General features: G+C 34.0%; 1 protein-coding gene across 1 annotated transcript in view; it reads right to left on the minus strand.

The window, feature by feature from the left end:
- Window positions 1-13,560, minus strand: part of LOC112681793 — a 161,759-nt gene that overhangs the window by 11,953 nt on the left and 136,246 nt on the right. The window contains exon 4 of the mRNA XM_025552112.1: window positions 10,731-11,293. Coding sequence (XP_025407897.1) covers window positions 10,731-11,293 — 563 coding nt within the window. The remainder of the gene's footprint in view (window positions 1-10,730; window positions 11,294-13,560) is intronic.

The raw sequence follows: 13,560 nt of genomic DNA on the forward strand, positions 1-13,560 counted from the left end.
TTTTTTTGAAATAGTATATACTGTTGTGTAGAATGTAAATGTATGTAACCTTATTATATTTGTAATTTTAAATGTGTATTTTCGTTTTTTTTATATTTTTATTTTTTATTTTTGCTGTACTAGATTTATAAAATTTAGGTTTTTTTCAAGTATAAAAATATTTTCATTGATATTAGTTTGAAATTATCAATTAAAATGGTAATCTTAAAAAGTATGTTATTAGCAGGGCTAGGACTTGTATGCAAGTGTATGTTTTTTTTTTGCTACTTCTAATTATTGATTTTGTCAATAATGTACACGAATCACCTAATGATGAAATAAATGGTGGTGTTTTTATTTTGCCTGTTTCTGCATATTTTTGATAAAATGCATATTATTACATATATTGAATAAAATGAATATTATTGCATATTTTGATTATAAAAATTAAGATCAACGTTTTATAGCTAATATTTATAATTTAATATTAATATTTCGTATTTAATTCTAGCCCTGCTGATTAAAGTACAAAACTGAGTTTTTTGTTAAACATAAATTTTGTTTTAAATTATTTTATTTCTCAATTATATTATATTAAGACAAACAGCCAACCACTGATGTATTTAAATATATTTTTTTTGTAACTATATTTATGTGTTTATCTTATAAAAATTTACCATAAATGCATATTTTACAATTTTTTTATTGCATACGAATCCTAGCCCTGGTTATTAGGTATGTACAGTATCTGATGGATATATTTAAATTACTTCCCCCCCCCTTTAACAAATTTCTGGATCTACCCCTGGCCGGCACTCATTCCGCAGCTTGAAATTCGAACCGATTGTGTAGTTTAAAACGGAAAATAAAATGTGTTTAAAAAATATTTAACGAACGATAAGGTGAAATAAAATGTTCAACCAAAAAAAAAATCGATGTACGATGTGCGTAGGTAGCCGTAGCGCTCGAAATAAGTATAAGACGTGAACATAGCGAAAAAAAAATAAAGAAGCATAAAATATTTTTAATATTAGTTTTACGATATTTTAAACGCTAAATGTGTTTCGTACAACGTTGCACATCAAACGAAATTATATCGGTTACCTATAGCTCGATCGTTAAATCATTTGGCAGAAAACTGAAATGATATTCTCATTTTTACCGCTGAAGCGCATCCAGCGTGGTGGGAAACAATTACAAGATGGATGGTCGCCGGGGAAAGTTTTGGGGAACTTTCTGCAAGACGATGTGGTCATGAGGGGTGGCAAGGGTTCCCCTGTTGTTACGGAAATGCGACAGATCAACCCACGATTGGACCACGCGCGTGGGACCAAGATGGATACGAAGAAAATATGATTGCGACCGGTTCGTCAAAATTTTCGTGAAACGATTGAGCACGTATCGCTTAGCTACACGCGGATTCCGTTCAGCCCGTCGGCTGAACATCGCACTCGGACACTTCGAAAGCACGACCGATCATTTTGCATTCACGGAGATGACACGGTTCAGGGGTTACTCGAACCCAAACGCTAAGGCCCATCGACTGCTACATACCCATCGGTCCACCGTTGAACGTCTCCACGCCTCGTAGCCTCCATCCCGTATTGCCGTGTGAGATATCGCTCGATTACCGAACACGCGAAGAATGAACGTAATTTCGACGCGCGTCAAACGAACGCGGTAAGTTGGACGTGTACGGCATAGTTACGAGTGTGATTTCGGTGCATCAACATATGTTGATGAATATCAATTCGACACGTTTTACGGCACAATTATATTAGCGTTTGTTGAGGAAATACTTTGAATTAAGTGGATTAAGTGAATTAAGTTAACGATGAAGTTACAAGACCGTGCTATCAGCCAACACCGTTTTGTTAAAACGTATTAAAAATAAATTTTAATCTCGATGAAGACACAATGACACAATTCATGGATAAATTATGAAAATCATATGTTGACGGATCCATCCTAGACGCTTTTGATTATTTATTCGTTATAAACGAGCGTCACTTTACTCCATTCCCTTTTAAGAATGCTTTTTCTTCACCCATGAAACATACGAAATTCCTTGAGCGAAATAGTACGAAAAAGTAACGGTCTTGCGCGTTCACGGAAAATTAAAATGAATCACGTTTTAAGCGTATATCCGCACGTTGCACGATTTTGATAAAATTATATTTACTCGAACGGGTGGCGGACGGAAGTGGAAGTGTGGGTAGCATGTTGCATAGCTTATGCGTTTCATATTTCCCCGACCGTTTTCCCTAATATATTATTATTTTAACGGTGAACTCCAGTCAGCAAGTATGTAGTTTGTTTTCATAACGCGCAAACACCATAATGTATGCGCACACGATAGTAAACCATAAAAAATCCCGCTTTTGGAACAGGGACATGCGTTAAAATTCATACATACATAAAATGATACGCACGCGATAACGTTTTATTAGAATAAATACATTTCCACTGTTCCGCGTGATGTACTTTACCTCAATCGTATCGGGTATAAGGTACCGCTGCCTAACCGAATATGACTCAAGTACGATTCAAGTTCAAACTGCGATTCAAACATTTAGATGAAAAAAAAAAAAAACCATATGACCATTACATAACACATAGCTAAAACATCACGTGAGGGGTACCGCGTCACCGAATGAAGGGCGATCTCTCCCGTCGAACGATGAGTGTTACGGACCAACAATACATTTTTGTATCTCACAACGAATAAAATGTGTACAAAATGCGGGTTCTGATTTTCTTCTTTTCGAAATAATAGAATTGAAAAAAAATTCAGATGATCGCAAATCGTACCGCAGTTTTCTTACGACACGTCCAAGTCGTAACCACTGTAGTCCGAGTCGGTGTGAAAATCGGTCGCGATGAGAAATACGTTGCAACGCGCAAATGGTTTGTTATTGTTTCGCATGCGATAACTGCTGCTGTTCTTGTTTCAGAACTATACGGTTTACTGGGTTTGTTTGGAAAATAATTTATGAACGCGTGAGGATTACGAACTGGGTGCGGAGGACGAACGCACGGGTATTTCAATTCAACAAATACACGTGAATCGCGGCGGCGAATATAAGAAAATAAATATGCATTCCGTTGCCATTATTCTAATTTATCCACCAAAACTTTTAATGTATACGTTTTTCAAAATACTCGAGTTTGAAACGTATAAAAAAAAAGAGGAAAAAAGGGAAGAAAAAACGTAAACCCTCCGGAAGTACCCGAATAATCTATATATATATGCGTACGTACGTATACGTGCAGGTTTCCATAACGTCGAGTAACGGTTGTGGTTTTTTTTTTTTTTTTACCAAACGAATAAACGAGAAAAAAAATATGTATTTCCAGCATCATAATTGAAACATACATCGTCAAATTCAACGTATGGTGGTACGGTGCATTTTATTCAAATCGAAATTTCTTATCGTACAACCGAATAATTCGGATATTATACACGTCTAAGAGAGGAGAAATAATTATTATCGACCTTTGTGTTCATACGATTGATTTTTCGAATCCGAACGATTTCGTACAGTTCTGTATTTGAGTATGTGTATCTATTTGTAGCGAAATACGAAACCGTTACGGAATCTCGAGTTCAGGATAATATTTACATCGTTTACGCGCCGCAAAAATGTATACAACGATTTAAAATCGATTTTTAACCTTCGGCGATGGACTGACACCAACATATGTCGGGACAATTATTATGTAGTCTAGTCTAAAAAATGACATGTTTCAAAGTTGTAATATGTTTCAGGAATTTGTCAGAGCGAACAACAACAATTTGTATCCAAATGCATTTCGCTGCGTTCTACAACGGGATTTACGAGTGTTTGAATTCAAACGTTATGTGTTTACTCAGATTTATTAATAACGAACAATGTGTTTCGTAATGCAAGCCGTCGGCTGCGTCTGAAGTTCTTGGCAATTAATTAATAGTGTATGACTATGAACTGCAAATCGCATTATAATAATATTATCTCTAGGAATACTTGGCTAGCAACGCGTGGCTTTATTTTTTTTTCCCGGAGCCTTACTCAGATTTTGCCAAGTATAAAATCGTCTTCAAAACACGTTACTAATTATCATCGAAGTTCATCGTCTTGAAATTCACATTTTTACGTACACATATAGCACACATGATTTAATAACCGTAGTGTTGTGACAGTCGCGTGCTAACCGAGTGTTCAAGTATCGCTGAAATGTATGTTCTATAACATCAATTAGCATTTGAGCTCGAAATCGTGGATTTTTTTCTTTCTTTTATTCTACGACTTTCTAAAACGTACAGTAAACTTATTGATAAAACATCAAACATACGTGAAAGCATTTAAATAATTAAAAATTGAGATATGTATTAAAATTATCTAAGTAAATTAATAACGTGTAATCCAAACAACCCTAATCATCCTATACTCAAGTATCCGATGATAATAAATATTGATCGTGAATTAAATTGTTGTAAAAAAAAAAAAAATGTGTTGAAGTTGTAAAGTATATAACTGCCGAATTATTGTGTTCTGAATAATTTATTTTCATTGTCTTACTTCATCACCATTCGGCAAATTACAGCACCTTTATTGCGGTCTCTAATTTAATTTCGAAACACTTTTAAGTACATTCCTTATACAAAATAAACATTAGCATACTTTATAACAACTATGTCTAACATCTCGAATATATAAACCCTTTAATTTTCTTTTTATTTCTTGAAAATGTTAACAACGTTTCTAATTTAACAAAGGTATTATGATTAAATGAGCAACATGACATTTCGAACACTAAGATATACAATTTTATTTATACATGTATTTAATTTTTCAAATTTTATTGACTTTTAGTATTTTTAACCCTCACAAATAAGTAAAATTATTCATGAAACTTAAGATGAAGAATTATTTTCATTATTATTGGATTTACTGTATAAAATAATAATAAAAGATGATCTAAATATATTATTAATAATATTTCATTTTCTATAAAAAATCAAGTAATACCATCTTTACGGAAATGTATTTAATTTATTAGAGTCTACATTTTACATCTATAAGGATATCAATATATAAGGATATATTCTTTGCAAGGTTAGTTAATGTTACATTAAACAAAAATATATTTTTTCCATTTAACTTTTCTTTTTTTGTTTGTTATAAATTTAAATATAACAAATTATATTTTTTCAGAAGATTATTGGTTTCTCTTAATACTTTAGAAAAATAAATATAAGTCACCGACAAAATATCACCGGCAAAATATCACGTGACTAAAATATTGCAATTAAAATATCGCGAAACCATTATATCACATGAAATAAATATCGCCAGTATACATATCGTCAGCATGAGTTATAGCAGTAATGTAGCAGTAATTTAATTATAAATAAATAATATATTAAAATAATATTGTTATAATGCATATGATATTGTTATTTAATATAATTGATATAAGTATTAATAAAATGTATATTATATATTATATCCAATGAAATACCTTGAACATAATCTTCAAACTCTCAAAAAAAAAAGGTAAAAGCTGAATACGATTAGTTAAATCCAATATACAGAATCGATAATAATGTATGACAGTATTATTTCTTTACGATATATTGGTTTTGCGATATTTTACCAGCCATATTTTGTCTGGGTATCAATAAATATTACTTGTCAGCATTAAGTCATTTTAAACAGAGTTTTGTTTTTTAGTTTCGCATGATCGATTTATACCTTCTGACTTATTGGACGCATAAAATATTATGAATATATGTATTATCATAATAATAGATTAATAAAGAGTAAAAAAAAAAAGGAATTTATGTACTTCAAAAGTGTATACCGTAATAAATGAGCTATTGTCCGATAATTATTGCAAAACAATAGTGAGTACTATAAGGACTAATTTTTGATTTTAATTTATTTATAACCTTAAAAAGTCACATAGAATACATAAAGATATGCTGTGGTAGTATTCTCCAAGGAAACCAACTGATAAATTAAAAAGGATATTTTAGTTGCGATATTTTACCGACGATATTCGTATTTTGTCGGTGATTCGTTCCGCGCCACTGTACGCAATCACTGCGACATCCACAACCTTTCGGTTTGCAACACTCGGTGGATTTTCATTTTCACCTAGAGTTTACGTTTTAGAAAAATTACACGTATTGGTTACATGTAAGATCGTACCATGTCGTTATTGGACTTCGATTAGTAGGGGCCGTATAGCCGGATAAGTCGTACGCCAGTTAAACGATGAATGAACATAAGCCGGATTCCAACGACTTCTTTACTCGGCAAATACCCATCCCACGGAAATTATCGAAACCGCGTTACGTTTTAAAAAGTGGCACGCGGTGCTCCAGTTATTCTAACATAAAAATACGTTTTGCGTGGCACAAAACCGTCTAGTGCAAATACGCGGTAGACGCGCTTCTGTTTCTTTTATCTCTTTATCTTTTAAAGAGAAAAATATTTTTTGTGATGTAACGTTTTTTATTTTTTTCGCTAACAAAAATTGATTCAAAGTTAACGTTTAAGGAATTCAAAGTTTTTTCTATAGCCATAGAAAAATGATTGAAATAAGTAAAAAAACGAAAGAAAATTAAAAAAAAAAACGCTACATAATAGATGATGTTCTTATCTTTAGAGGAGGGGAAGCTACTTCTACCATGAATTTCATTCCCTAAATGGTTTTGATCCGTAATTGTTACCATTGGCTATCACAGTTGAAAGTTGTGAAGAAAATATTATTTTTATCACGTGAGATATCAAAATGATTGTTCCCGGATCGCGTCACTGCACAAAGTGATCGCGTCGACGAATGTTATATTTTCTTACAAAGCTGTCACAATGAATGCGTGAACTAATATCAATCGGGACGCGTAAAAACGTCTCATACGATTGTAATCAAAAACGCGATCAAGACAGCCTAAAGCCGACAACGTCTTGCTTGGTAATGCAATTAATGATCCGACACTAAAACGGGTTAGAAAATCCGACGAAGAAGAGTTGGCAAAGCGACGGTTGCAAAACTATAATATAATAATGTCCGATGCACCGATCACGTTGATATTAAGAAATCGCATGTGAACACCCAGGGCTACGAATTATATTGTTTAATTTAATTTTGTTGTGTAACAGTACAGGCCGAGACTCAAGACAAGAAACTTTAGTGACAATTTTATGGACAACGACGGGAACGGCTAATATCGTGATCAACCGGAACAAATAAAACAATATAATACCTTTCTTGTACTCAAAATACTTTTTTTCAGCATTACTTTTCATCCATAAATCCATTTCCACGGTATTTTATTCGATCGATCAGCTAGCAGTGATTATTACATTTATGAATCATATGACGTCTTGCGTTTGGTTTCCCCGTTGCCCATATTACAATTGAATAAAGCACCCAGATATCGTATGTTAATTAATTTTTTTTACTTATAATCAAAGTATTGCAAATTTCCGTCGTACCCAAAACAAACATAACATTTCGATGTCTAGTAGAAAATCCAAGTGTTTCATTTCTAATGCCGTTGGATGGGACTGTGCATTTTATTATTGTTAAAATAGTTGAACAACGCAAAACATTGGCCACACTGTTTTAGGTGAATGAAAGAAGGAAAAAAAATTGAAAAAACCTTGAACGCTGAATAACCATTTAATCTCCATCGCGCGTGTCGATAACATTTGTCTTCTTTCCACTACGCTTTGGCAATATGCACTCCAAAAACTGTGTTCTAACAATTCCACTCGTGTTATCCATATCCATATTATCCTCGAATCTCGACAACACAAACGCGTGTCGATCGTCACGGTGAGTTTCCGGGGACGGAGGGCTAGTTGTTCAACCAGGGGCGTATTTTAGGGTGGTTAAAGGCCTGATCACCCACCACCCCTGAATCCATATTTAAGGAATCGATTATATGTGAGATATATATTTCAAATTTTATAATGTGTACCATTTTAAAACGAAATCAAATTACGCATAACTGTGAATACTGAATTGGGCTTTTTTTCGGGTTCATACTTAGTGAAAAATCAAATAAAACACAAACGTAACTTTCAAAACACAGACAGGTGTTAAAAAAGAACTACACAAAATTCGATTCTTAATGGATACGACATTAGATAAAAAAAAAAACCAAAAATATTAAGGATTCACTACGTTTAAATATAACCAACATTTTTACTTGTAAATTTTGAGCCTGAATTAAAGAAAAAATTTGAGTCCCCCCCCTAGAAGTAAGTCTAAATACGCCTCTGGGTAACACGCGAATCACACGCGGTCGGGTATCGGATGACGCTGGACAATTATTGTTATTTGATGTAGAACGTTTCGTTGCTCCACGAGTGGTCTGCTCGTTGCTGCTGTAGTCCGACATAATATATTATTAAGCAGAACACAGAGTAACTACACTAGTAACTTGACAGCCACACGGTACTCTAAGTGTTACAGCGCACCTACGATTTATTAACACCGCACCCCTATTCTGTATGTCGTTCGGTTTTAATTGCAGTTTTACTTTGCGAGTGCGTTCGGGGATGTGTGTATATGTGTGCTCGGACCACAAGATTCGATTTTAATTAGTAACACAATAAATCTTATCTACGAACATTAATAATTGGCGTGCACGCGTAGTCCCGTTTGGAAAAAGAAATAAAAAAAAAAAACACTGCTGTAGAAAACAAATACAATTAAACCGTAGTAAATTAAAACGCATTTAAAGACGAAAAGCCACAAGTGTTTTTACGTATTAGTAGCAGTAGTAGTGGTACAAAAATATAGGTTACACGTATACGAGCATAATTAAATGTTACGGATTTATCGTTATGAAAAACTTTTAAAATGTGTTTAGGTTTTTAATAAACGAAAAAAAAAAGTGATCTAAATCCCAAATATCGCATTTTTATTAATTGCAAGTACATTTTAAATTTGAAAAATGTACATAAATAAGTACTACATTTTGAACAATAAAAATATGTACATTTTTATGATAATAATTGTAACGAATTAATTAAAATTACTCAGTTTAAATAGTTAATAAAATATCTGCAAATATTGCAATAACATTAAACATTTTTATTTTGATATAGGACTACCGTGATATGTTGCTTGAATTTTATACTATGAAAAATGTGATTGAACAAACTCAGTGGGTATAAATCCCAAAATAAGCTTAATATTACTTAAGTCCTAATTTTCTAATCAATACTTTTTACTGAGGTATTTTCTCGATTATTCAGAATCGACACGAAATTCGTTCAGTCAGTAATAGTCGTTGAAAAAAATGGGTGTTTTTTTTATCTTGTGTGCTTTTAAGATTTAGAATTTTATTTTAAAATTTAAATTAAGTTCTTGAACTTTCGTAAACGTACATGTAATTTCATCTATGAGCGGACATCACGTGGGCATGAGAAAAGAAAAAGTTCTTTGTTTGTTAAGAGATAAACCGTAAATTTAATAGGGAAATAAAATTTAACGGCACAAATTCAACTACCTAATGTTTCGCCGACGTTAGTTACTTTTGTGTATGTATGTGTTGGCGTAACATCGACTAAAGCAAAGTTCACAACACGCATGGATGATGCGCGGTTTCATAGTATGTTCACCACGAGTTAGCGTTCTACGTTTTAGTATTAAGAACGTCCGTTAACCGTAGTAAGCTGTAGCTTCGAAATCAGATATAAAGAGCCACCCCACCAGCTGTATTGAAATTATGATGATACGAAAATATTACGCACTTGTGTTTTCGGAATACGAATAGAGAGAGCTCAATGTGAGTTGCATGTGGTGGCATAGGCGCAGTGATTGGAAGTAGCCAAACACGGCTTCGAAAAGATCATTTTCCCCAAACCTTGGTTAGTGTACCTACGATAATTCTGTGAAAAAGAACAAAACTAAAACTAACTGCAGTGTGCACAAACATTTGATGAGTAGGTTTTCGGAAGCATTAACTGAATTCGATGGTAGTAAATATATCAGATAGTGAATTTGGAGCTATTTTCAGGGGCAAGAGGAGAATAATAGGAGTAAAATTATATTTTTAATATTATATCTTATGATTTGATACCTTTTATCAAAAACAGTAAATATATTTTAAAGTGGAGGGAAGATTACTATGTCTCCTTCCTCCTCATATAAATCCGACCATGGGATATATTTCGGACGAAACCATAGCACCAGTGTAACATCATCGATGATAACGTACCTAAAATATGAACGATTTGCAGCTCATTCTAAACGCGCTTGGAAAAAATCACTCTACTGACATGCTCACATGGATCGTCAGCACACAATATTTGGCTTTAGACCTACTGCGATCTCTTTTGTATTTTTTTTTTTTTGAAACTGCATTCCCTTTGTTTTCCTCGAAGGATTGTCCTTATTTGCCCGCACACCGTTACCCATACAATCAACACCTGCAGTTCACTCCTGAACTCTCGATTCCCTCGGGTCATATTCTTTACATAATCATCTATTCACGCATAGCGCTCCACATCGTCTAAACCATAACACACTATTGTCCTGCATAATCAGATGTTAACGATCCGTATAACTCAGCCGTCGTGCTGTTATGTTGACTTCGACGAGGGCAGCTCAATCGTGGAAGGGGGAAAAAGTATAATCGATTACGGACACGTGTAAACGACGGGTGCTTATAGGTTACAGCCGACGCGTGAGCGGCATAGGTAAACGGATGTGCTTAAGTAAAAACGGTAAACCGGATCCGGGCTTACCGATGGTGGTGATGAGCGTCAGCGAGTATAGGAAGGACGACGCGAAGTTCCACCGGTGCCTGTGTTCCGACTGGTTGGGTCCACCGTATTTTCGGATCAACGAGTCCTGGAACTTGAGTATCTCCTGCTCGGCCAACCGGGTCCAGTTGTCCCGATACAGTATGTTCAGGTCCTCGGTAATCTTCCACAGCTTCTCGACCGTCTGCGCCCTAAGCTTGTCGTTGTGCCCTAGATGATACTGCGGTGGCAGTGGCTGCTGTTGGCGATGGTGGTGCTGTTGATGCTGTTGCTGCTGCTGCTGTTGCTGCTGCTGCTGTTGCTGCTGTTGCTGCTGCTGCTGCTGCTGTTGCTGCTGCTGTTGTTGCTGTTGCTGCTGTTGCTGTTGCTGCTGCTGTTGTTGCTGCTGCTGCTGCTGGCTGCTGCGGATCTGCTGCACACTATTGTCCCGGGCGCCGTTCTCCAGCGTCATGAACGTGAACGCGCCGAACATTGTGTAGCCCAACACGATCAGGCATATGCCGGCACCCGACAGCACGGTCGGAGCGGGATCGCAACAACTATGCCTGGAAAACGATAAACGCGTTAGAATACGTGATGGTGCAATACGGTACTAGATGGGGGGTATGGTTCGTTGGGTCTGCAGAGGATGTTTTGTGACCGTTGTCAATGACGGGCACCCAGTGCTCGGATCAGAAAATCGAACGAAAGGCAATTAAAAGCAGTTAGAGTCAAGGGGCTCCAGCCTTATCGTTTTTATATTTGATAGGAAATCAAGTCGTGGACTCTGCATAGTTTGACGTTATCACCGTTTTATGCATTTATGCTACAAAAATAAAATCTGTACGTTTATTTTCCAGAGAGACAGACATTTTTGTAATTTACTTTCACTTTATTAGTACTACACGAAAAGATGCTTTACACAGTAAGTTCGCATATATTAATGTATAATAGTTTGTCTATAATTGTTGATATAAAAAAAAAAAACCATTATGGTTCCTATTCAATTTAAAAACGTATATAAACTTGACACATAACAGTAGGTTCATCACCACAAAAACCCTTGTACAAATATTTATTATTTTATATATTATTATAACTACAAGCAATTTTTATATTTTTAATAAATAATTTTGATAATTTTAATCAAACGTCTAGTAACTGGTAAGATGATTTTGAAAAAACAATACCATGGGTAACACTTAGGATCCAAATAAAGTCTATAAAGTCATGTAATCTTTACGAGCATTTTTATTTAGTTTTTTTTGGTCAACACACTTCCATAGCTATGACACTTTTAAACTACTATTCTAGATATTACCATCAATGATCGATGACTTTTTCTTATCGTAAAATTAGAATAATTGTGGAACGCAACTAGTCGATCATGTGCAATGTGACCTATGTTACCGATATCGAAATTCCACCAGGTCATTAGAATACAATACCAGACTTAATAAGGTTACGAAAAAAAAATGAACCAGATGAATTAAAAAAAAAAAAAAAAATATCAGCAATAAAAATTCTTTGACAGCAATGAAGGTAATACATTTTCTTCTACCGAGGTAATTCATTGTTCCCCAGCCTGGTTGAATTATAAAATGCCTCGGTATACGAAGTGATTACGCGTCGGTCTTACGCAAATTAAAGTAACTAATTTTTATTCCATTAATGTTATGTTTGTTACTTTAAAGCCTTATCATTTTTTTTACATTTTCATTTTTTTTTTTTTTCGGTAATGAATAAGTTCATATACACAGAAATAATTTTATATAATTATGAAAACAGTACATAGATAAAATTTCGCATACGAATATAGTGTACCATTTTTAAATTGAATAAATTTCATGCATATTAATTAATTGTTATACGAAATGTACTTTATTAGTCCCATCCGATTATCGGATATGTCATACGAAATTTCAACGATATCCTTTGTATGCACACGGATATTTTTTCCCGTATTTTCATCGATCCATGAATCATTTCACTCGGTATACGCTAATAGGTATCACGTTCATACATTTATTATTCGATCTGTTTTAATTAAGTCGAATGAAAACTGTTGCAGTGGCTGTGTCCAACGAATGTACTGACATATTTAACAATAAGTTGGTGTATATCAACAATTAAAATATCACTACATCATAATAGTTATGTGTGTATACTCGTATGTTATTATTATTTTTAACAAATTAATCATATCAGTCAATTTCCGTTGTGTATTATCTTCAATGACATTTATTTACTGACTGATAACGATTTTAATATGTTATTTGGTACATATATTTTAACTAGCATTTATGACTGATTTATTGCCCAGTACTGAACGCGAGTAGGAAGAAAAAAAAAAGAAGAATTTATCGTGTTTCATGGATATCGACTATGTGCGATCGTAACACTACATCATGTTTCAATGACGAATCGTGGCAAACGATCTCGAGACTTGTACACATACATTGAAGAATTGAAAGGGAAATAGAGTTAACAATATTCTTTTGGGTACTGAAAATCTGACGATAATGAATCTTTTGAATCCATTTAGCAATGTTTTCTCGGATTTTTTTCCAATGAGGACCAATAATAAATATTGAATATTAAGACAGCGGAAATTGTGTCCTTAACATCGAGGATACAAAAAAAAAGGCAAAAAACAAAGCAAAGGTAGTTTTGGTTAATGTTTTTTTTCGTTTTTGATGTTTTACGCTACGAAGTTGTTCTATTAGGGCTCTACAAAGTAAATTCTTTGTGATTTAAAGTAAAACTTTTAATGCGATTAGGAATATTTTTTATTTTATTTATTATATATATTTTATCCTTTGAATTTTAGTAA

The sequence above is a fragment of the Sipha flava genome, unplaced genomic scaffold, assembly GCF_003268045.1.
Source record: "Sipha flava isolate LNK unplaced genomic scaffold, YSA_version1 197_pilon_pilon, whole genome shotgun sequence".
Taxonomy (NCBI): domain Eukaryota; kingdom Metazoa; phylum Arthropoda; class Insecta; order Hemiptera; family Aphididae; genus Sipha; species Sipha flava.